The sequence below is a fragment of the Eptatretus burgeri genome, chromosome 2, assembly GCF_056783735.1.
Source record: "Eptatretus burgeri isolate ZD-2024b chromosome 2, Ebu_testis_v1, whole genome shotgun sequence".
Lineage (NCBI taxonomy): Eukaryota > Metazoa > Chordata > Myxini > Myxiniformes > Myxinidae > Eptatretus > Eptatretus burgeri.
This window is the reverse complement of record NC_140962.1, coordinates 152,051,102-152,076,184: the sequence shown is the minus strand read 5'-3', so window position 1 is coordinate 152,076,184 and position 25,083 is coordinate 152,051,102. Positions and strand designations below refer to the sequence as shown.

The window sequence follows — 25,083 nt, the reverse complement described above, 5'->3', positions numbered from 1 at the left end:
TCTCAGACTTTCTAAAAAAAATTTAGCCCTCGTTAGACTTTGTCCGAAACGGGGCTTATGGATTTGGTCTGGATTTTTGTGTCCGCATGTGCATGCGTGCGTGCGTACGTGCGTCCGCAATCATATCTCGGACATGCATTTTCCGATCTTGTTCAAACATGGAAAGCGGATGAGGAATGATGGCTCACATACGCAAGTCATGTTTTTTCGACATCAGATCCAAGATGGCCGACTGGCAGCTATTTCGTAACTTAAACGTGTCCCCGACCATTTCTCCGACATGCATGGTCCGATTTTGTTCAAACTTGGCACAGGCCCAGTACACGATAGCATACACGTGCACCTCACTTTATTTTGTGATATGTTCAAAGATGGCCGATTGGTGGCCATTTTAGCTGTACATAAATATGGGCCAGCCCTTTCACTCGATACAGGGAAATTACTAAAACAATGGGGGCTATGACGTTTTTTTGTCTTTTTTAGTTGTTTTTTTTGTTTGTTGTTGAAAGAAGTGTTATACATCATAAGAGGATCAGATTTATCAAGGGACAATTTGGCACGGCGGGGTAGTCCCATGCTGCAGCAATATTCCCACAATCTCTTTCGGTGTTCGTTCCTTCCACACTGCCACTTATCTTTGCTCCTTGCACCATTGTGGCCTGAAAGGAGAGCAAAAAAGGCAGTACTTATTTAATCTTCAAGTCAGGAATGGAGAGAAAGTACACACTTCAGTTGACTTTCACTCTGGTTCAAAGCACAAGGTTGTCACAAGAATGACGGCAATGGCCCTCATGATTTTGCGGACTAAATTTGGCAGATGGGATAATAACTCAATTTAAGCGATCATCTATAAAAGGCAGATAGGAACGAACAAAGCAACGAAACTGAGGAAAACTGGATGTTACAAAGATAAACTCTGCATTTATTACAACAATGGAAAAAACATCGTAAACAAACAAAAGCGACACTAAAAGCAGATCAACAGATATCTACAAAGGGGGAAAAAAAATGAATAAATCAAGTTTACATTTCAGGCACTGAAACGAAGCTGTACATCAAAGCAAAAAGTGATACAGGTTCTGCCGACCCCAAGTACAATAAAAACCACGGTCAGGACAAACAGAGTAAATTGAAAAAGTGAACTGGAACACATAAGAAAGGAGAGTTAATGGGAGCACCTTACCCCGCACAGTCTTGGGGAAAACGGACATGGGAAGGGTCTTTTCAACTCATGCTTTGCGTTTCTGAGCACAATCGATATTTCCGATGAGCTGCAATTTTGTCTGAATCTTGATATTCCCCAACGCTGAGAGCACAAGCGGCACATTTGGTCGAGATGGCGTAATATTTTGTTCAGAGCCAAAGTACTGCTAAACTGCAGGTTGGTATTCTGATTCATGTTCTAGTTTTCAAAATATAAAATTCAATCCAAAAGAAGTAGTTCTTCTATCACAGACTGACGTCTGTAGACAGACCGACATGCAGAAAATGTGAACCAACTCACTTTTTCGCGTTGCGTGGGTGGGGAGAGGGGGTGCGAGGGTTAAGATATCCCTCCATTGCAAAGTGTATTCCACACATGACACATGGATGATACATGGAAAAGGAAAACGCTTTGAGAACAAAACAAATCCGACAAAAGTTTCACAAAATTTCACCCCGGTAGCAACTCGCGGCAGAGTTTACCAGAGTTGATGGGTGTCAGCATTTCAGACAACTGGAGGTCTTCTATAAATTTATTTATTTTTACTGGTTCTCAGGCTCATAGTGGAGCTGCCACACACGTGGCCGAATACACGAGACACGTGAGAGACAAATAGCCACCAAGCTTGGGGTGGACGCCGCCACTTCCCAGGGCACTCAAGGTACCAATGACATCACAATGGCAACGCTTTTCTCACCGCATTCAGCAGGGCATTTCCTCCTCCTAATGGATGCCAACCTACGGGGATTGGTTCGTGTTCTGACCTTTCAAATGCTGAACATCCAGCAAAGAAGCAGCAGATCAAGCAAGGAAGCTGCACGTACCATTTTAAAAGTCTTTGGTATGACTCGGTTGGGGTTTGAACTGCCAAACTCCCAGAACTGGAGCAGATGCTCGAACCATTACACCACTGAGTCTGTTCTTCCAAGGTTCCGTGATACGAGTACAAACAACTCAACTTGGTCATCAAAACTATGGTGTTCTGTGGTAAGGGAGATTGCATGAGGATTGATGTGGGAAGGAATGAGAGGGGGGAATGAATGAGGGGTGCAGCAGTCTGAGGAAGGCAGATGGCAGATTGATGTGCTGTGGCAGAGGTGATGTTGAGGCCAATTTGAAAAAAAGAAAACGGTTCCCAGTTGGTGGAGAATGTTACAAAAATCGTGATCTCAGAATAAAGATGGATAGTTTGGATCTTGGGAAGTCTCCGTTCCACCTTCTGAAACCCGCAAAAGGAAACGATACCCAACCCAAGTATATGGCTTTTTTTCCGTTGGTTGTTATCTCCATTTACAGGTTTCAGGAAGTGGGAGGAAGTTCTCCCAGAACTCAAAATCTCCACGTCCCTTTTGGTAAAGGATCATGATTCACGAACCAAATTGAACCTCCAACAACCTCCATTTGTAACTCGTTTGTGGTGATATTCCCCCAGAATGATTTTTAAGCACTCAGTGAGGGTTTTCTTCATTATTCCTGTAGTTCCAACTATGACTGGTATAATGCCAGGTTTCTTCAATTTGCCAGGTTCAGGAAGAACACCCGCCGGAGGGGTTCCACTGAGAATACGACCTCAGAACACGTGATGGACCCACAAATTGTGCCATTCAATGTATTGTGAAACATTTTGAGCATAAGGGTACAGTGCACAACCAGAGCAAGTGCAACTGTGGCTGGCCAGTAGCAGTAAGCGAGAGTGAAGCCAACATTGACGCAGTGCGGGATTCTGCAGTGGACAATCCCAAGAAGTCGCACCGCCGGTGCTTCCAGGAGCTCGGCATCAAACCAACATCAGTGTGGCGTATCCTCACTAAGGAACTGAAGATTTTCTCATGCATCATCTCTATTAGGTGTAAACTGAGTCAAGATGACATGGGAAGGAGACTTGATATGTGCAACTGGCTCAGTGACAGGATAGAGCAGTACCCAAACTGGATCATCCTGATCTGGTTCAGTGATGAAGCCCACTTCCATTTGAACAGTGCTATCAACAACCACAATAACATTTTCTGGGGGACAGAACCACATGAGGCGATCACTGAGAGGTACCTGAAAGGGCCTAAGGTCACATGCTTCAGCACCTTCAATGCCAGATGGGTAATGCTTGGGCCTAACTGGTTTGAGAATGACAACAGCAGGATGGTGACGATCAACGGTGAGCGCTACTGGGCCGTGCTCCAGAAGTTCAATCATGATCGAGCCCAAAAGGTCACCCCAAACCAGCTTAGCATGACCTGGTTTATGCAGGATGATGCACCCCCACGTACAGCTGGTGACACCATCACTTTCTTGCGGCAGCTCATCAGAAACCGCTTCGTTGCCCTGGGTACCGCTCATGACTAGGCACCCCATAACCCAGACTTGAAGCCTCTGGACTGCTGGTTCTGGAGGGTTGCCAAGAGCTCTGTCTATGCCAACTGCCCTGCCACACTGGATGATCTGAAGCAGGAGGTGTCAGATGATCTCCAGGCAGTGCCACATGAGACCTACAGGAAAGTTTGACACAACTTTGGAGTCAGGATCGATGCCTGTCTGAACAGGGGCACACATTGAGAACGTCAGTTGCAAGGATTTTGCGTAAATGCCAATTTCACACCTTGGGCTCTCACTAACTCCTGCAGCGACTTCCTGCAATAGCAATCAGTGATAGAAAATACCATGTCATAAGCTTTCAAGAAATGTTTGGTTCACATTGCTGAGGTTTCTATTTCTTTGTAAATAAACATTTAAAGTTGCATCACTCTTTTTAAAACACCCTGGATATGTTCATTTTCACGGATCGGATCTGGTTTGTGTTTCCATGATTATTCTGGGACCGGGACGTTGAAATGTCTACATGCGTGCCAGTGGATTACTCCACAGACGCCGTCATGTCTTTCTGTCCACAGCTGTTCAGACATGAGTTTTTTTTACATCCCAAAAGGAGGTGACTGGTACTTTCTGTTTCTTCCCCCACAAAACCTGCATTTGTCCGATTGGCTCAATCCCACAATTTTCTTAAAGGCATTAGTGTGGTGTCCTTGGTCTTCGGCATTGATGATGACTCGTTCTCCATCCTAATTAATTTGACCTCTTCCAAGTCATTCCAAAGATCCTTCCTTGTCGATCCCTGTCCTGTCAAGCTCTTTTTTCAATCTTCCTGCTCTTTTATCATTCTCCCATTTGTCAGAGTATAACTTCTGATATTTATTTTTGTAATTTTCCTTTTGTTTTTCTTTGCAATCATTGGGGCTGTCTGTTTCTGTCTCGTTTTCCTGGATCGTAAACATTATTTACACCTGTTTTTGGAAGTTTGTTGCTAAATTAAGGATCCCTTTTCTGGTTTGTTGTTTTCTTGCTCATGTACAAATCTCATGCGGTAATCGGTTGAGCTCTTCACATACTCCGCTAGTCCTACACACGATGTTCCATGCACTTGGTTAAGTTCCATCAAACCTCCTCCTCCCTCTCTTCTCGGTAAGTCCAACCTCGGGATGCATTGGTTTTTATAAAACATCTTGTGAATAGTTCCAAGTTTCTATGTTTTGGTGTCGAGTCGATTGCTGATCTCCAATTGTGGCCGGTTTATAATTGCACAGCGATATTGCAATTCCGGCACTGCACGTTGGTTTATAGCTTCGGTTTCTTTTTCCCCGTGTGGATACTTGCATGACTTCTCAGATCTGATGAAAAGGCGAACACCTTTTCACAAACCGTGCAAGTGTATGGGCGCTCCCCTGTGTGGATACGTGAATGTGTTTTCAATGTCGATGGACGTGTGAAAGTCATTGTACAAAATCTGCAAGTGTACGGGCGCTCCCCTGTGTGGAGAAGTGCGTGCCTGGCCAAAGATGATGAATACGAGTATGCTTTTGCGCAAACTTTGCAAGCGTACGGGCGCTCTCCCGTGTGGCTACGTGTGTGAGTTTTCAAAGATGTAGAATAGGAGTACGCTTTTGCACAAACTTTGCAAGCGTACGGGCGCTCTCCCGTATGGATACGTGTGTGATTTTTCAAAGATGATGAATACGAGTACGCTTTTGCACAAACTTTGCAAACGTACGGGCGCTCTCCAATGTGCAGTCTCATGTGGTCCTGATGCAATGATGAACAGCGGAATCCCTGACCACACACAATGCAGATGTACGGTTTCCCTCTTGCGTGGTTCGCAAATCTGCTTTCATCATCCGTACAATAAGAACAATCGGTGCACTTGTAATTTTTATCACTGGAAACTTGGTGCATCTTCAGGTGCATCACCAAAGCAGCCTCAGTTGTGAAGCTTTGAGAGCAGGAGGTACAGCAGAACTTCCCAATGAGCATCTCCTGTTCCCCTGTGAATATCATTCACAAAAGTCAATTCTCAGCACCTGGGGAATTGTTACTAAGCTCAAACTTTGGCCGCGAAGGGCATGCCGATTACATTTGAAGTCAACCGATGACCAGATCATGGTTACTCCCTCAAAGAGTCGTACATGTATTTTTCTGCAATTGAGGCCATTTAGCCTTGTGTCCTGGTGTAAAGTGACATCATCACAGGTGTTTAACTGATCAACGTCATGATTTGTTTAACTCAATGTGGGAGAGAGTTAAAAGTGATCCCATTGTATTTTTAGATCCTCATGGAGGATGTCTAAGTCTTACTCACATTGTTGTTCTTGTGGACTTTTTTGTTTCACAGCCTACAGTTTTCATCGAAACTTCCTGAAACTTGGCGTATATATGTAAAAATACCCTGTGCAGACAGTAACCATCTCCGATTTTGAAAATTCCTCCGAGAAAAAAAAGTTATGACGTCAAAATATCTCCGCTAATGGAAATCGCCTAAAAAAAAATTACCTCCGAAACTAGGCAAGCTTTTTGAATTGTTAGTGGGAATCGAACAGGGCATTAGCAGAGATGAATTACCGCACATATGGTACATCACCATGTCATATTAATTTTTATGACGTCATTCCTATTTTTTGACATTTTTTGTTTCACAACCCAGAGTTTTCATCGGATCTTCATGAAACTTGCCATGTATATTCAGAAACCCCACGCACAGGCAGTAACCATCTCCAATTTTGGAAATTCTTCCTAGAAAAAAGTTGACGTCATAATATCGCCGCTAATGTAAATCGCCTATACCATTATCTCCGAAACTAGGCAAGCTGTTTGAATTTTGTTTGCGGGAGTCAAGCCGGGCATCAGAACAGATAATTTATCGCAAACCTAATACATCACAATGACGTCATATTCGTTTTTTATGACGTCAACATTAAGAGGACGAGGATCTCAGCTCATTCGAGCTTGTTTGGTTTGTCGTACAGTGTCCCCGATTTGTTCTAGATTGGTAGTTGTCGTTTCATATGCAGTCTGAAGCTGCTGATTGCATCATTTCTGGAAGCAGGGCTGTGCCTCTGATGCAGTGCCTCTGGTCCCAGTAAGCTGGTGCTCATTTTGCCGACCTCGAAAGGATGACAGGCTGAGTCAACCCACCTGGTGTTATTTCAACAGCACGACGGGGGCTCAAACTCAAGACTCTAAGATCGCAAGTCAGCTTCAAGGTTGGTTACACAACTTTATACATAAAATATTTTATTTCGTAAGAAAAACATTTTTCAAACATTCGATGAAGAAAAGAAACAAACAAACAAACAAACAATGCTGCCGCTGATGCACCGCTTCAGGGACTGGCCATCTTCTATCATCATCATCACACCATTTGAAAGCCTTTATCCCTGAGCAGGAGTCAGCTTTTTTGCGGGCTCCAATCATGGTACCCTTTCTTGTGGCAATGTTTTTTTACGGACAGATGCCCTTCCTGACACTGACCCTTTAGTCGCCTTCGACCCTGCAGGGATAATTACCAGTATACCGGTGTTCATGTCGCCGACCATCCGAAGGATGACAGGCTGAGTCAACTCCCCTGATGCGAGCTCAGCGGCCAGCGGGGCTCGAACTCAGGAACCCGAGGATCCCAAGCCACCGCCTTAACCACTGAGCCACAACAGGCTCATACTGGCCATCTTCTATACTACGAGCAGATACAATCCGTCGCTTCACTGACATAAATATTAAGTGAGGGCAGAAAGAGTGGGGGGTGGGGGGGGAAGACTTTTTTTTCTCTGAGGGTTCTTTTCAGGATTATCACTGATCCCCAGAGATCCTCTAAATGTAGTTTTTCTTTTTTCTTTTCTTTTCTTTTTAAATCACGACATTCCCCTGGATAGTTCAAAGATCTCTGTGCGGTTCCTTTTTAATTACCGTACCTCCGCTGCTCTGTCACTGGCACAATGTTGGCTCTCTTCAATTTTCAGGTTATTTTGACCTCATATTTCAGATCGTGGGACTTCGTCATTTTTGCAATCTCTACGTTATTTCGGTCAAAGTGGCTGGCACTGACACCGCAGTAGGCGCCATCCTTTCCCTTTTGTACCCGAGTCCCATGTCCGGTCGCAATGCATTATTTTCTGTGTTCATGTTTGATGGGATTGTCTGGTCATGCGTGAGCACGATGTCCTCGTTTTCAATGCTCGTGTATAAATACAACATGGAATCGCAGTTTTGTTTATGAACAGTGCGTTAAGATACAACCTCTGACAGGATGACCTCAAAGTATGCACAACTCACCTCCAAGCTGTCTCGCCTAGGTTTGAATCTCGACCCAGCTGTAAAATGTCATCCTGGTGTTTCACAGGTTGGGTGAATCATTAATGTGTGCGTCGTTCCCACGCGTTTGAACTGGGCGTCCTGTCTTCTGACATTAGTTAATGGACGTCAAGATCCCCGCGGTGTGCTTCACGAAGAGTGGGCGAACTCTCGCCGGCACCGTGGCCACATCACAAATTCCTGCTCAAACGACTCTCCAAGGAAGGCAATGACAAACCACCCAGTCTGAGTGGGGGAGAGGGAAGAGAGCAGAGGGGAAAGAGGGGGGGAGGAAGAAGTTTTTTTCTGTATCATCCTGTCCACCCATTGTTTGTCCAATTCTCCCTCTATTTTTGTCCTTCAACTCCACTGTTGGTGTTCCACCTCACCACCATCGCCACTGTTCCTTTTGTCCTGTTGCGTGCTTACCCATTTCATGTTCTCGCTCTTCCACGAGCCTTGACTCTGTCGGCAAAAAAGTCAAAGATTGGTAACCATTGTGCAAGCTTCATGGGCTGAACGGTCTCTTTCTGTGTTGAAATTTCTTTGGAAGGGAAGTCATCTAATATATATTGTGAACCGTGGTATCTGTCCGTGTACTCGTTTCACCTGTCTCCCGTTTATGGCGGCCGCTTCTTGCGCTCCACTGAAAAGCTCAACATTGAATTCTGAAATGACGGGAGAACAGGCACGAGTCATGTTGGTTGCGAAATAAAATTTGGCATCAGGACTCTTTTGAGACAAATCCAACTTCCCCGCCCGATGTTGTACTACCATTTCGTGGTGGGTGGTACAAGTAGCTCAGGTCTTTGGCTCTGCATTTAACCAGGAGTGCAGCACAATTGACCTTTGTAAAGTCGGTGAAATATTATTCAAATCGATAGATTAACTTCAACTTTTCCCGTCACTGGGGAAGCGTACTCTTCCGAGTGCTTATATAAAGCGGATGACTGAGTAATGGCCTTTTTGCTCAGAACGCTTGTGGAGCTTCTCTCCAGAATGAATTATTTCATCTACAAGTAAAGTTGATAAATGAGTAAATCTCGTGTTACAGACAGAACACTTGTGAGCCTTCTCCCATACCTAACTAAAAACAGAATAAGGGTAATTCTTCTCTTGGTAATTCACCCCCACATGTATCATTTGATGCTGATGAAAAGTTGAAGAATGGATGAAGACCTTGCGGCACACAGAACACTGGTAGGGCTTCTCACAGGTGTGTATTCTTTTATGTTTCGATAAATTTACCGAACGAGCAAATACCCTGCTGCACGCAGAACACTTGTAGGGCTTCTCTCCGGAATGTATTTTGTTGTGTTGAGACAAATTTACTGCACGAGCAAATACTTTATTACACACACAACACTTGTAAGGATTCTCTCCCAAGTGATGTTTTTCCTTCTTCTGTGTGTGGCAACTCGCATGCCTTTTCAAAGCCCATGATGATGACAGTACCTTCGCACATACTTTGCAAGCGTATGGGCGCACTCCATTATGAATATATTTGTGAATTTTCAATGTCGATAAAAGTCTGAAAGCCTTCGCACAAACTGTGCACTTGTACGGGCGCTCTCCCGTATGAATACGTGTGTGATTATTCAATGTGGATGAAGTCGTGTATGCCTTTCCACAGAATTTGCAAGTGAAGAGGTGCTCTCCCGTGTGACTCCGCATGTGAATCTTCAACTTTGATGAGTCACCAAATTCCTCACCACACACGCTGCAGGCCTGTGGCGTGTTTCTTGTGTTGTGGATATATGGTCCCTTCCCACTATGGAGACTACGAGCATGATTATTAAAACCTGAAGGAGAGAACATCATTTTTCCACAAATGCATGGGCATTCCCCTCTGTGAATATATAAATATATAAATATATATTTTACTCACAGGCCTCATCAATCACACATGGAGGTGCATAATTAGCCAGTATATAAACCAAAAGGCTTCACATTCATTAAGTCGATGAAACAACGATGTGTTGCCCTGACGAGCCCCAAAATGGTCAAAACCGGTCGTAAGCTTAGTTTTTTTTATCTGCTTGGTGACGGAATTTGATTTTAACATTCTTGCACTGCCAGAGGTCCTCCTGGATTTGCAGTGATGACGTCGTCGTTTGATATAATCACGGCATTTGTCCAGGTCATTTATGCCAAGCTTTCTCAAATCACGATTTCAAATACAAATGTCATAATATTGGAGATATAACAAGGAAATCCAACACAGGTGGAGGCCATTCGGCCCATCATGCCGGCGCGAACACCACATCAACCCATCCACACAAGATCCAAGGAAGAAAATGCAAAAAATGTTTTTAATTAATGAAAGAACTGTTTTTGTTTGTTTGTTTTTTGGGGTTTTTTTGTAGTTTTTGTCATTTGCTGTTATTTTTATTTTATTTTCCTTTTCTTCCCCTCATGGAAGGGGTCATGAGCTTGGTTAAAAACATGCATCAACCACACAACCCCCCTTAACAAGACCCCCCACCAACAGCACTCCGCACACAATCACCCATCAATGCTCAAACGACCGAATAGTCTTATCAACATCCCCATAACTTCCAGGTACCTATCTAATTCTAATCTAAACTTATCCACTGTTTCTGCTGCCACAACCTTTCCAGGGAAACCATTCCATGCATTAACTACTCTCTGAGTGAAAGTCCCCTACCTTACTACCGTCTTAACTCTCCTCTTCTTTACTCTCAGGCTGTGGACCCTGGTCCTGTCACTGTCTACTCTGTTGAAGAATTCATCTTCACTTATTTTATCGACACCTTTCATTATCTTAAACACTCTATCATATATCCTCATAACCACCTCCTTTCTAGTGAATAAAGCCCTGTCTCTTTCAGCCGCTCCTCATCGCTGAGTCAAGCTAGGCCCGGAATCAATCTACGAGTAGAAAGAAGCCCTGCGCTGAACCCTCTCTATGGCATCGATGTCCTTCCTGAGTTGTGGTGACCAAAACTGCACACAATATTCTCGATGTGACCCTTACGAAATTCCTGCACAATGTTAACACCACCTGTTTTGATATACTAGTACATGCCCGTAAAAAAAAAAATAATAATAATAATAAAAATAAATAAATAAACCACACAGGCCCTTTCTTCGCTCTCACGTGCCCGTACGTGCGTGACCCGGAAGTTCGATATTATTCGCAATTTAGTTTTAATACCCAATTATTCAATTAGCGCCAACGTATTTTACCTTTTTGCAATGTCGTGGCAAGGAAAAACAAAAAGAGAAGAGAAGAGAGAAAAAATTTACTTCCTGGTTCGGAGCATACCAGCACTCTGATGTTCCCGAAATTTATACACCGTCTAATATGAAAACCATCATAAGTTGGGCCATTGTGTTTATCTATAAATGCGCATAAGAAATCGAGAAATTATAAGAATACACGAAGTCATCACTCTTTGGAAGCCCGTACGTCGTAACCCGTAATGGGGAACGTGGCTGAGCTTCCCTTCCCCATCGGCCACGCCCACGCAACAACGTGTCTGCCCATTGGTTGGTAAATAAATGGCCATAACTTGGGAAGCACTTGTCCGATTAATATCAAACCTTGAAAAGGCACATCCTCAGGTCCCCAGCAATACACTTAGCAAGTTTCAATTAGATCGGACTTTAGTGGTTGTCGAGAAACAGCAGTCACAGACACACACACACACACAGACACACATTGCTGAAATTATAGATAGATAAATGACGCCCCTCCAAATACAACCTAAAACCCTATGTGCTTTACCTATAGCTGCCTGGCACTGTGCTGCTGACTGATTACCTCCCGTATCTATTACCACCCCAGATCCTTCTCCTGTGTGGCATGCTCCAAAATTACCCCTTGCATCCTGTAATCTCTATTTTCATTGTTCTTCCCCATCCCCAACACCTTACACTTGCTCAGGTTAAATTCCATCTGCCAATATTTTTCCCAATCTATACAAGTATCAATATTTTCCTGTATCTCATCACCACCCCCTCTGCTATCCACCTCACCTCCAAGCTTTATGTCATCTGCAAATTTGGAAAGCTTACTCTTTACCCAATTATCAAAATCGTTGATGTAATCTGCTATGCAATCGTTTATGTTATATTATGAATATGTATCCATATTCTTTAATTGCCCTCACCATCAATGGTGGAAGGTTATGTTTTCACCCCTGTCTGTCTGTTTATTTGTGTGCAGGATATCTCAAAAAATTGTGGACGGATTCAGACGAAACTTGGTGGACAGGTTAGGTGTGCGACAAGGATGAGTTATTCAATTTTGGTGAAGATCCGAATCCAGATATCTGGATACGAGAGGTTTTTTATTTTTAAAGTGATCCTTCACCATTGAGAGATAGGGTCAAAGAATGACATATAGCATGATATTTCAAAAAAAAAAAACTTCAGGCCCGATACGTTTCCCTGGAACAGCAATTGCATGGAGGAGGTATTCGCTCTACCGAGTGCCCTTCTCGTGTATTTATTCTAGTTTTTGTTCTTATTGACTTGACACTTTGTCTTCACAGAATAAAGGAAGGGTGAATACATTTGAGAGAAAGATAAAAATTAATTCATGTGAGCAGTCTGACTGTGCTCTTGAGCACATTCCAACACTGTTGTGAAAAGACTGACTCCAACATAATCCATAAACTAATTAAATCAATCTCAAATGGAGTTTAGACAGCTAGCTCTAGCGCTCTCTCTTGCTCTATCTCTCTCTCTCTCTCTGCAAAAGGGTTCACACTGATTATTGATTATACAGAAAGACAAATTTGATTTTTTTTTCCAATTGTAATATGTGTTGTTATATTCTTAAAGGGAAACCAAACACAAAACATTGTTTTTCTGAAAACCATTAATCAGTCTAATTTGAAGGGAAAATGTTTGGAATTTTTTTTTTTTTTGCCAATCACCAAGTGTCGAAGAAAGGCCGAGAATGTCGATTTTTGATTGTGACATCACACTCAGTCGAGTGCATTTCGAGCTCGGATTCCAATACTGTTTCAACAGTCATCAATCTTCGTATGTTGAAACTGATCAGTGTGATTTTGAAGAAACTTTTGCAGATAAAATTAGTGACGGAAACGCTTTCGCGGGGGATTATGGAGCCGTATCGTAACGAGCCTTGTGTGAGCGGTTCAAAGGAAGAAGGCAGAAGTGTTCGAGAAGATGAAAAAGCTGCTTGGATGTTCACTACAGATTGGAGGTTTCGTTTTTCCATTCAATTGGCGGGTTATAAGGGATTTCGTAGTAATTGATAAATCAGTTGTATTACTTCAGCAGAAATAAGGCATGGACATGGCACATGGACATGACGGTGGGACACGGCACGGCACGGACACGATCACAGCAACAAATGGCGTCCGGGGAAAGTATGAAACAGGACAATCCCACAACATACAAGGTGTCCGTGCAGTGGTGCTATGTTGTACTGTGGTGCCGTGTCAATGTCCAGCCCCAGTGGAGGGGGAGTGGTGCTCAGGGGGAGGGGGTGATGTGAGATGGTCGTGGTTGTTATTGTTCGGGTGATAGTTGATGGGGCATTGTGGAGGAGGGTGAGGGGGAGGGCTGAAAATGTTGGCATCCTCGGTCAAATTCTCTCGGAGGAGTTGATGATACATACATACTTTCTCTCCACTATAAATAGACGGTGCTTCATTTGACTTGTAGAAATTTGTGTTGACAATCGATAATTATTTTCAGGTGCTCTTGTGGTAGCTGCCCGGAAATGGCAACAGGTGTTTGATTCTCCGCTCAAATCGCCCATGGACCTATGCTTGTAGCTGGGTCGAGATGGTGTTACAGTTTTGAGCGAAGGCTGTTTCTTCCGCTTCATCGTGGTGATGTCATCCTCTCTCAATTGTTGTGGATAACCACAAGATTTAGCCATCTCTGTTGTTTTACAACAGTGCTCTGTCAAATGTTCCGATCCACTCTTGGGTATTTTGGACAAACCTCGTCCCATCTCTTTGATTGGAATTGTAGATGGTGACTTGCAAACTGAGCCTCAAGGGCGGTGTACAGAAGCGTTTTTAAAAATAATAAATATAAGGCATGGGAAGGTGAAATTTGCTGTATGTGAAATTCACTGCGTGTGATGTGTAATGTGTGCAGAGCAAAAATGAATGTTCATTTACATCCATAGTATGTCTCTCGGCTGTTGAATTAATACCAGGTGGGGTTGACTCTGCCTGTCATCCTTCTGAGGTCGGCAGAACGAGTGCCAGCTTGCTGGTGTCCTGTGGCGTAGTGGTGACCCATCCAGGATTGTGCCCAATAGCCAAGAAGACTGCTGAGGCAGCACCAACGCTGCACAGAGTAATGGTCCCGATGGATGGATGGATGTCTAATAAATAAAGAAGATACAAGAACACCTGACGCTAGGCCGAGGCTTTAGACTTTAGCATGCTCACGAGGCTGTACCGTCAAAATGAAACGTCCCAGAAGATAAAGAAAATAGGATCACATTTGTACACGTAGTGTTTTAAAGTAACGCTTTTTGCTACGAAACCAGCTTTCTTCCAGTTTAATAAAATAACTCCAACACGTCATTTTTGATGGGCTTTTATACTAGTATAGAATGTATATATGATGGAGCAGTACAGGTACTGGAGCGATTGGAAAAGGTTGATGCGGTGGGCAAGGGTGGGCTTTCAGGCAAGAAAGTCGAGGAGTGTTGTGGTGAGACGATGGGTGGTGGATCACGTTCACAGGTTTGAGCTGGGAGGGGAGGTGGTTCCATCATTGGAGGAAGCCCCCGTGAAAAGCTTGAGAAGACGGTATATGGTGGAGTTGAATGATGTAGGAAGGATTGAGGAAGTAAGGAAAAAGCTCTTGAGGGGTTTGAGGAGGATTCCTGGATGTGATTTGCCAGGAAAGTTGAAGATGTGGTGTTTGAAGTTTGGATTAACACCATGAATATTGTGGCCATCGATGGTTTCCGATATTGTGATTGGGAGAGAATGGAGAGAGAATGGAGATGTTGATGAATGGGTTTGTGAGGAGGTGGTTGGGAGTGCCACGCTGTTTGAAGAATCTTGCTTTTTATGATCAGGGTGGAAAACTCTGTTTTCCTCAACATCACAAACTGAGTCGTACAAGGTTGTGACAGTAAGGGTGCAGGAATTCATGATGGTGTGGGATTCAGGTGATCCAGTGATTAATGCTCTCCCAGAGACGGAGGCAATCAGAAGTGGAACGCAAGAGCAGAGGTGGTTGAAATGGAGGTCATGGGAAGCAAGGTTTGGGGTGGATGAAGCGCATGATCTACGGGGAAAGGCATGTGTGAAAGAAAGGAGGAAGATGGTTGAGAGGGAGGTGAGGAGGAAGTCGGAAGAGAGGAGATATGCGAAAGCAGTCGGACAGGCACAGCAAGGCGTTTGGACTGGGTGGGAGGGTGTGCAGGTGAGGATGTTGAAATGGCAAGAGATTTGGAAGATGGAGCCAATACCATTGAAATTCCTGTTGCGGGCAACATAGGAGATGCTTCCATCGCCATCAAACTTGAGGATGTGGGGGTTGTTGCAGGAGGAGTGCTACTCTTGGTGTGGAGGTCTGGGAATGATGCAGCATGCACTGAATGCATGCTCAGTAGCATTGGCAGCAGGAAAATATAGATGGTGGCACGATCAAGTGCTGGCGGGGGTAGTGGAGATGGTGCAACAAGAGGTGATGAGATTGAGAGGGAGAAGAGTGGAGGAGAATGAGGAGGAGGCCGATGGGAGAAAGGTGGTATTTGTGAAAGAAGGCCAGGTGGTAAAAGGCGGAAGAAAGAGGTGGTATAAGGTAAGAGGTCTGTCAAATGTGTGTGATTGCCAGGTGGTGGCAGACCTTATGCTAGGTTCCCGCTATCACGATTGAAATCGGTCTTAAATCGTGGAGTAATCGTGGTGATCCTATCAGATCTTATCAGATCTTGAGGTCAGTCGTGGCAATCGTGTTAATCGTAGAAAATGTTTGAACGGTTCAAAATTTTTCTACGATCAACACGATCAATTCTCAATCGGGATCATCGTATCAGATCGTATTGCATCGTAACAAAGCGCGACAGATCGCATCTAATCGTGCTTCCTAATCGTGGTGATCGGGATCGATCTTAGACAAGACAAACACCACGTCTGTGAGACCACGATTTCAATCGTGCCGCGCATCGTGATAGTGGGAACAGCTTTTAGAGAAATTCCATGATCAGCTACGAATGGCCAATCGTGGCGTTCGTAACGGATCGCACGACAGTGGGAACCTAGCATGAAGCCACAAACGGTATTCCTGGGGAAGGTCTGCATGCCAAAAGTTGCGGCCTGAAATTGTCATCTGGTCAAGTACAAGGCAGGTCATCTTAAGGGAACTGTCAGTACCTTGTGAAAAGAACATGGAGGAGGTGCACAAGATGAAGAGAGGGAAAGTATGGTGACCTGGAAAAGGAGTGTCGGAAGAAGGGTTGGTGAGTTTGTCAGCCATTTGAGGTGGGGTTTACGGTATATTGGCTATTCCTTTCATGCATTTCTTGCTCAACTCGGAGTGTGTGGAACAGAAAGGAGGAGGATGTGTGAGAGAGTGGCCCAGGTTGTCTTGAAAGGCTCACTTTGGATCTGGAGGCGGTTTATGGAGGCAGGTTGAATGTAGATTGAGGGTGATTGGGTGGTGGTTCTTTCAGCCCCAAAACGGTTGTGACTCAGTGTGGAATAGATATGGAGATACTGCATGTGGATATGGTTGTTGTTTTGAGCAGTGTATGTTATGAGGGTAGGTGGTTGTGTGTGTGTGTGTGTGTGTGTGTGTGTGTGTGTGTGTGTGTGTGTGTGTGTGTGTGTGTGTGTGTGTGTGTGTGTGTGTGTGTGTGTGTGTGTGTGTGTGTGTGTGTGTGTGTGTGTGTGTGTTTTGCTGTTGAGTGGGGTATGTTTGGGTGTTTGATTGCTTGCTCCTGCATGCATTTTCGGTGCTGTGGATTCCGAGAGTGGAAGCTGTTGGTTTGTTGTTGTAGCCGTGTTCTCGCTGATTGGGGGTAGGGGTACGTATGCATCCAAATGCAGTTGCTGCATTTGGAGACATATGTGCCTCTAACGGCCCACCTTTGCTGACCATATCGAGATTGAAGGGCCGAAACGAGATGATGCTGAGGACTTTGACTGAAGACCTGGTCAGCGAGGCTCACTTGCAGCCAGGTGTGTTTTGAAATTACGTACAAGTCATATATATATATATATATGTATATATATATATATATATATATATATATATATATATATATATATATATATATATATATATATATATATGTATGTATGTATGTACCCGAAATAAAGCCAACACGGGAAACGATAGCTCAAAAATTTTAGGGCCACCTTACTCACCATTATCCTGCGGTGTGCAGTATCAAGTTTCGTTCAAATCAGGCAACGAAAAAATTTTAAAAAATCAATTCCCGATTCAGTTAAGTTCTCTTCGGGATTATTTGATCAACGCAAACAACCTCAGTGGTATAGTTCGCTGGAGCTATCTTCTTTTTTTTTTTTTTCTTGAAATGATTTATTTAAAAATCTCAAACAGTAAGTTTCGACAAACAACTATTTATTTTTAAGAATGAAATAAACATCGCCATTTTGATCTAATACTTCCGTGTTCATTGGTAAATAAAATTGTGTTTCGAAGATTACGCACAATAATTTCTTCGACTCTCATTTCTCCGTTTCTTTTTTTTCTTCACATTGACGTGCAATATCAAGTTTTGTTCAAATCAGGCAATAACAAAAAAAAAAAAAATCAATTCCCGATTCAGTCAAGTACTCCTTGGGATTATTTGATCAATGCAAACAACCTCAGCGGTATAGTTCGCTGGAGCTATCTTTTTTTTATTTTTTGAAATGATTTTTTTTTTAAATCAACCACTGTCAACAGGAACCGAACGGGTTCACATGTCGTCTCGTATATAATATTGTTGTGGGCCGGGGTCGGTGGTGAGAATGACCACGACGAGGTGGGGAAAACTTGCGTCGTCTCCCACCAAACACCCCGGAATTGTAGGCCATCGCTCGGATAACTCCGCGAGCCGGCGGGCCATTTAACCAACCGTGGTCGCCAATATTTCAACCGCGTAGCATAGGGCCTATTTGTCAAAAACCAATTTACCTAATTAACTGCGCGATTTCGACTACCGGGGAAACCACGCCCTCAGCACGTCTTGCTCGAACCGGGTCACTCTACTAACTCCGGTTCGGGAGCAGCCGAGCGGAAACTGCCAAAGCCGTGCCGGCTGGAATGAACGGATTGTCGGGGATAAAACCCCGCCGAAACTCAGATCCGAACCATGCTGGACCAATTCAAGAAGGGACGGAAACGAACTGGGAACATTTCTAACAAGTTTTATTTTCAGTAAATGAAGACACAAAGCAAGACTTAACGCGAATATGTAAGAAGTATTTACAATGATCCAAAAGCACATATTCAGTTATACTTAAAGACGGGCCCACACGCAGACACACACACACAAATGAAAAGAAATCCAGAGTTCTTTATTGGACCCTCGCAGCTGAGGAGAGAGACAAGCTGGGGTCAGAGTTCAGTTGGGTACCTGGCTGTTGGAGAAAGGGGGTACTCCATGCTGCGGCACCTGACAATGGTCGCTGGTTTGGTCCCCAGTCGCACGTGTGGGACTCGAGGTTCGTGGCGGAGCTCGGGTGGTGAGTTGCGGGGTCCACGAAGGTGGGGGTCAGGGTCGCTCTTTCCTTCCTTGTAGAGGGCCAGCAGAGACACGTTCACCGCCTCGACGATCTTCGTAACAGCAAAAACCCCTTTCGTGACAGCAAAAACCCTCCAAAAACTCTCCAAGACCCTTGCCTCAGAGTGTGCTCGGGAATTTATGGACCTCCCTCAGCGGGGAGGGGCCTTGGTGAACGCACCTTGCTGTCCACCTTTGATTGGACAGGGTCCCACGGCATACCTTTCCGGGGCGGGGTTTCGGCCTTATTTGGAGAAAACCGACCCTCCCCTCCACACGTGTTCGAGAAAGGTCGTGGTGGTGAAACTGCCTCAAACATCCTCGAGAATCCGTCTCAGGCAAAGGTGCGCTGTGGCCCATGAACCGAGGGCTGCAAGCGCAATGGTACCGTGGATCGTAATGGGCCGAGGGATCATGCAGATGAGATGGTTGTTAGATGGCTTGTTGGAGGGTTCGTTGGATGTAAAGATTTAATAACCCAAGTGAAAAGAAATCCCAACGCACGCCTTTGATTCTCCCACTAAACAAAAGGAAGAGGATCTGACGACACACATACTTAATGACATGACTGACTTTTGGGACATCTGTATATTGAATGCAAATGGTTTCCAGATCCGTAACAATATTTTTGTGACAGTTCTGTGAAACTTTTGTCCCCTAAAGTAATGACACAAAACAGATGGCGGTTCCCGAGATAGATATGTCATTATTCGTTCCAGGTCGCCCTTCGCTGATGTGTAATGGGTTTATGGGTCAATATGTACTCTAATCACCAACACTACAATGATTGCACAACCTTACAACGCCTTTATTATTATCACCACATCCTTGAAACATAACCGAAGCTAGCTTGCTGTACATTCGCCATTGACGCCTCAACCACAAAGAATGACCACAAACACCACCACCACACCATAAACTCACTGCTGCCGCTATCACAGCCACCATTGGTGCCCACCACCATCACCCTTTGGAAGTAACAGGGAGCAATCCATCCATCCATCCATGCATGCATTGCGATCATACTCGACACAGAGCGTCGGTGCTGCCAAAGCCATCTCCTGGGCTATTGAGCACAATCCTGGACAGGTCGCTACTCCGACACAGGATGCTCGAATGGCTCAATCATCCCAGCAAGCCGATACTCATTATGCTGACTTCGGAAGGATGACAGGCTGAGTCAACCCCACCTGGTATTAATTCAATGACGGAGTGGGATTTGAACTCAGGACCTGAGAATCCCAAGCCTGTCACCCTAACCATTAAGCGAACACCAGGCATAACAGGGAGCAATTGGCACCACGTACCATTACAGACAATTTGGACCGTGGACATTCAGGAATCCAACTCGGAGCACAAGTGTGTGCTAAACTCCATTCAACATTGTGTGAATAGCCCTAGCGTTCCACTCAATTACAGCCCGCATTAGGTGTTCAGTGCATGTTCGTGCTCGAAGAGCACAACCAACTTTCCTCCATTGGTCCAGCATAGTTCACACGTACTGTTAGCCGGGAAGTTATACCCCACGTGAATTGCTGATGTTAGCCAGTGTACACTCACTGTATCACTCGGCAGTAATCAGAGTGTGTGCTGAGGGCATGAGCACCCCTTGATAGTCGCCTAAAGGAAAGGTAACACACGAAGTAGTGATAACCCTGCAAGGATTGGGGTTGCTCAAATTGAAAGAACTGCGGGAAACAGATGCATCGCTTCTCCTGCAACCCAGAAAGGAGGAAAATCTGGGAAGTAAAGGTTCGTCGGGATGGCTGGAAAGCCAACGACAACTGTCTCTTGTGCGAGGTAAGGTCAACTTAACACGTCGAAGTAAAGATTAAATAAGACCCAAGTATTATTTCACCAGCGAAATAAATATTGATGAATATTGTATTACTGATATCTTTTTCAACAATTTCAAAAAATGGTAGCAAGTTAGTGTATATTTAGTTAAAGATTACGGATAACATGTTTCGAAACAAACATGTATTTCGGTATATGGCACTACAGAGTGCAGTGTAAACTTTGGGTTGGTCATTTGAACCATTTACCATTTGACTTTTTTTTTCCATCATGATGTCTGCGCAATTTAACAATGATGATTTCTCAGTTTCTAGACCTTACTAATTTCTCGACCTTCTACATTTGGTGGGTTTCAAGGTAAAAGTTGCAGCCTTTCATCACCCTCTAACCTGATGGTTTAATGTAAGATGAAAAGTTTTTCTTTTTTAATTGTACAATTAAACAAGTCAAGTTGATCTGATCATAGATTTGTCGGCTTCCTCGTAGCACAGATAATTATAACGAGATAAAAGATGGACAAGTACAAAATAAAAAAGTGTGAAGAGGGGGAAAATGCAGAAGCAAGAATATGTAAAGGGATGGATGATTTCAAGAGGAGGAATGAAATGGATGAGAGAAGAATGGTGGGAGAAAGAGTGGGGAAGAAGAGATTTGGAGAGATGAAAAAATCGATTTCTCAGGGAATAAACTTGAAAGTAGATTGAGGTTTTGAGGAGAGAGAAAGAGAGAAAGAGAGAAAGAGAGAAAGAGAGAAAGAGAGAAAGAGAGAAAGAGAGAAAGAGAGAAAGAGAGAAAGAGAGAAAGAGAGAAAGAGAGAAAGAGAGAAAGAGAGAATTTTGGATTTCGGGAAGGAAGAAGAGAGTAAGGTGAGGGGGGGGGGGCAAAATGAAGGAAGACCCAGAAAAAAAACATTTAGATTTGAGGGGTTATAACACTATACTATTACAACAGCTCCAGATTGCGATGAATTAATGAAAAAGTCAGTAAAATTCCAACAAAGATTTAGATCTATAGATACAGTATGTGCAGATGGGACAAGGCTTCAAATCTTTCACGGAGAAAACAAGAATCAAGACGATCCAGAAACAAAACTTCAGGAGGGCAAGCCCTAAAACATACAATCCGCACTTGCAATGCAAGCTTGAGCACACACTCCCTTGGTCCACAACATGATGCCTATTGTTAAGTTAGCCAAACTCTTCTAATATACGGCTCTGGGTTCGACAAGACAAGGGGAGGGAAGACGAGACGAGGGGAGGGGAGAGGCGACGAGGGGAGGGGAGAGGCGACGAGGGGAGAGGAGAGGCGACGAGGGGAGAGGAGAGGCGACGGGAGAGGAGACGAGGGGAGAGGAGAGGAGAGGAGACGAGGGGAGAGGAGAGGAGAGGAGAGGAGAGACGAGGGGAGAGGAGAGGAGAGGAGAGGAGACGAGGGGAGAGAGAGGAGAGGAGACGAGGGGAGAGAGAGGAGAGGAGACGAGGGAGAGAGAGGAGAGGAGACGAGGAGAGAGAGGAGAGGAGACGAGGGGAGAGAGAGGAGAGGAGACGAGGGGAGAGAGAGGAGAGGAGAGACGAGGGAGAGAGAGGAGAGGAGACGAGGGGAGAGAGAGGAGAGGAGAGACGAGGGGAGAGAGAGGAGAGGAGACGAGGGAGAGAGAGGAGAGGAGAGACGAGGGGAGAGAGAGGAGAGGAGAGACGAGGGGAGAGAGAGAGAGAGAGAGACGAGGGGAGAGAGAGGAGAGGAGAGACGAGGGGAGAGAGAGGAGAGGAGACGAGGGGAGAGAGAGGAGAGGAGACGAGGGGAGAGAGAGGAGAGGAGACGAGGGGAGAGAGAGGAGAGGAGACGAGGGAGAGAGAGGAGAGGAGACGAGGGGGAGAGAGAGGAGAGGAGACGAGGGGAGAGAGAGGAGAGGAGACGAGGGGAGAGAGAGGAGAGGAGACGAGGGGAGAGAGAGGGAGGAGACGAGGGAGAGAGAGGGGAGGAGACGAGGGGAGAGAGAGGGGAGGAGACGAGGGGAGAGAGAGGGGAGGAGACGAGGGGAGAGAGAGAGAGGAGACGAGGGGAGAGAGAGGGGAGGAGACGAGGGAGAGAGAGAGAGAGGAGACGAGGGGAGAGAGGAGAGGAGACGAGGGGAGAGAGAGGAGAGGAGACGAGGGGAGAGAGAGGAGAGGAGACGAGGGGAGAGAGAGGAGAGGAGACGAGGGGAGAGAGAGGAGAGGAGACGAGGGGAGAGAGAGAGAGGAGACGAGGGGAGAGAGAGGGGAGGAGACGAGGGAGAGAGAGGAGAGGAGACGAGGGGAGAGAGAGGAGAGGAGACGAGGGGGAGAGAGAGGAGAGGAGACGAGGGGAGAGAGAGGAGAGGAGACGAGGGGAGAGAGAGGAGAGGAGACGAGGGAGAGAGAGGAGAGGAGACGAGGGGAGAGAGAGGAGAGGAGACGAGGGAGAGAGAGGAGAGGAGACGAGGGAGAGAGAGGAGAGGAGACGAGGGGAGAGAGAGGAGAGGAGACGAGGGGAGAGAGAGGAGAGGAGACGAGGGGAGAGAGAGGAGAGGAGTCGAGGACAGAGTGAGGAGAGGAGACGAGCGGTGAGAGAGGAGAGGAGACGAGGGAGAGAGAGGAGAGGAGACGAGGGGAGAGAGAGGAGAGGAGACGAGGGGAGAGAGAGGAGAGGAGGCGAGGGGAGAGAGAGGAGAGGAGACGAGGGAACAGAGAGGAGAGGAGCCGAGGGGAGAGAGAGGAGAGGAGACGAGGGGAGAGAGAGAGAGGAGACGAGGGGAGAGAGAGGAGAGGAGACGAGGGGAGAGAGAGGAGAGGAGACGAGGGGAGAGAGAGGAGAGGAGACGAGGGGAGAGAGAGGAGAGAGGAGACGAGGGAGAGAGAGGAGAGGAGACGAGGGGAGAGAGAGGAGAGAGGAGACGAGGGGAGAGAGAGGAGAGGAGACGAGGGGAGAGAGAGGAGAGGAGACGAGGGAGAGAGAGGAGAGGAGACGAGGGGAGAGAGAGGAGAGGAGACGAGGGGAGAGAGAGAGAGAGGAGACGAGGGAGAGAGAGAGGAGAGGAGACGAGGGAGAGGAGAGAGAGGAGACGAGGGAGGGAGAGAGAGGAGACGAGGGGAGGGGAGAGAGAGGAGACGAGGGGAGGGGAGAGAGAGGAGACGAGGGAGGGGAGAGAGAGGAGACGAGGGGAGGGGAGAGAGAGGAGACGAGGGAGGGGAGAGAGAGGAGACGAGACGAGGGGAGATGAGACGAGGGAGAGAGAGGAGACGAGACGAGGGGAGAAGACGAGGGGGGGGGAAGACGAGGGGGGAAGACGAGGGGGGAAGACGAGGGGGGGAAGACGAGGGGGGAAGACGAGGGGGAAGACGAGGGGGAAGACGAGGGGGGAAGACGAGGGGGGAAGACGAGGGGGGAAGACGAGGGGGGGAAGACGAGGGGGGGAAGACGAGGGGGGAAGACGAGGGGGGAAGACGAGGGGGGAAGACGAGGGGGAAGACGAGGGGGGGAAGACGAGGGGGGAAGACGAGGGGGGAAGACGAGGGGGGGAAGACGATGCGGGGGGAAGACGATGCGGGGGGAAGACGATGCGGGGGGAAGACGAGAGGAGGGGTGTATTTTGTGTCCACGACCGGACTCGGTACCACAAGCACGGAAACAAAAGTTGGTGGTCGACGAGGTTTAAACGACGAGGATTATCATATTTGTGAATGGTGTGGAGTAAGAATGGCAAGAAGGTTTCGTTCTCCGACTCACCATCCTCGGGGTTCCTTCCGTCTTCAAGACCCAGATGCTCGTCTTTGATCTTAATCCGTCGAACATCAGGTCCACGGGTCTCCGTGCCACGTCCGGGCACCACGGTCCGTACCGATCCCCTCCCCGCACGACACGACTCCATGTACCGACAGAGCTCCACGTACATGGTGTAGGTGAACGTTCGTGCGGACAAAGAACACAGTCGAACCCTCACGGTCGGGGGCTCGGCCCGGGCACAGAGAGCTCCGAGGATCTCGATCCCGAGACCCGTAACGGCGGCTCGGAGAGACTCCTCCGATAGACCCTGGATCTCCAGCCATGTCGGGACGGGACCAGGTCCACCACGATCTCTCCTTGAATCCATCCTCCGTCACGAACACATTCCTCGGAGAGATTATAAATAAAACGCATTTTACACGTTCCTTTTGTTTGTGTAGTTTCTCTTTCTGTTCATCGATATTAAACGTCGGACGACATTTCCACGTGGAGGAAAAGACCAAGCAGTTGAGGAGCAACGAGCAAAAGCACAAAGGCGGAAGTGACGTCAGAGGTCGGCTCCTGACTGTTTTACACGCGCTTTGTTTTTTTTTTTCTCCTCAGATTTCCGCGATTTCTTTTTCGAGCGTCCATGGTGTGAAATTGGAGACGGCGGGAATTCGGACCGAGGGGAAATTCGGAGGTGGCTCGAATAACATTTGCAGTTTTAAAACTGAGCAACGGGTTGGGTGCAAAAGCGGACTCCTTGTTTCATTCTCCTCTCTTTCCTCCTGTCTCTGTCTCCCCCACCAACCCCGGCTGTGAGGTGAGGAGCCAGGTATCTTCTCACCGATTGTGTTCTGGTGAAAGGGAGGTCGCATGAAGTACTGATGTGGGAAGTAAAGAGGGAGGGAGGAGAGAGCAACAGGAATAATGGAGATGGTGGATTGATGCGTTGTGGCGGAGGTGATATTGTTGTGGTGCCGAGTATCGGTGTCCTCCCCTCATTGGACGAAGCGAACATTCCATCTGGCTGGGG

General features: G+C 46.3%; 1 protein-coding gene across 2 annotated transcripts; it reads right to left on the bottom strand.

Moving 5' to 3' along the window:
- Positions 1 to 703: 703 nt before the first annotated feature.
- Positions 704 to 25,081, bottom strand: LOC147033570 (uncharacterized). Of its 2 annotated transcripts, none has more exons than XM_085856991.1 (2): positions 24,069 to 25,081; positions 704 to 5,514 (listed from the first exon to the last, which is right to left on the bottom strand). In XM_085856991.1, exons 1-2 carry the CDS (start codon positions 24,430 to 24,432, stop codon positions 4,811 to 4,813), a joined length of 1,068 nt encoding a protein of 355 aa, XP_085713117.1. In that variant the 5' UTR covers positions 24,433 to 25,081; the 3' UTR covers positions 704 to 4,810. The 2 variants fall into 2 exon arrangements, with proteins under 2 accessions (XP_085713117.1, XP_085713108.1); XM_085856982.1 differs by lacking the exon at positions 704 to 5,514 and adding an exon at positions 7,259 to 9,615 and having other exon boundaries at positions 24,069 to 25,078.
- Between the last annotated feature and the right edge of the window lie 2 nt (positions 25,082 to 25,083).

What these genes read in the sequence shown, in the direction of transcription:
- LOC147033570 (XM_085856982.1), bottom strand. Translation starts at nt 24,432, where the DNA reads ATGGATTCAAGGAGAGATCGTGGTGGACCTGGTCCCGTCCCGACATGG. An exon ending in CGGAAGGAACCCCGAGGATG is followed by an intron (nt 9,616 to 24,068) that starts GTGAGTCGGAGA and finishes TCTCTCCTTCAG; the next exon opens with GTTTTAATAATCATGCTCGT.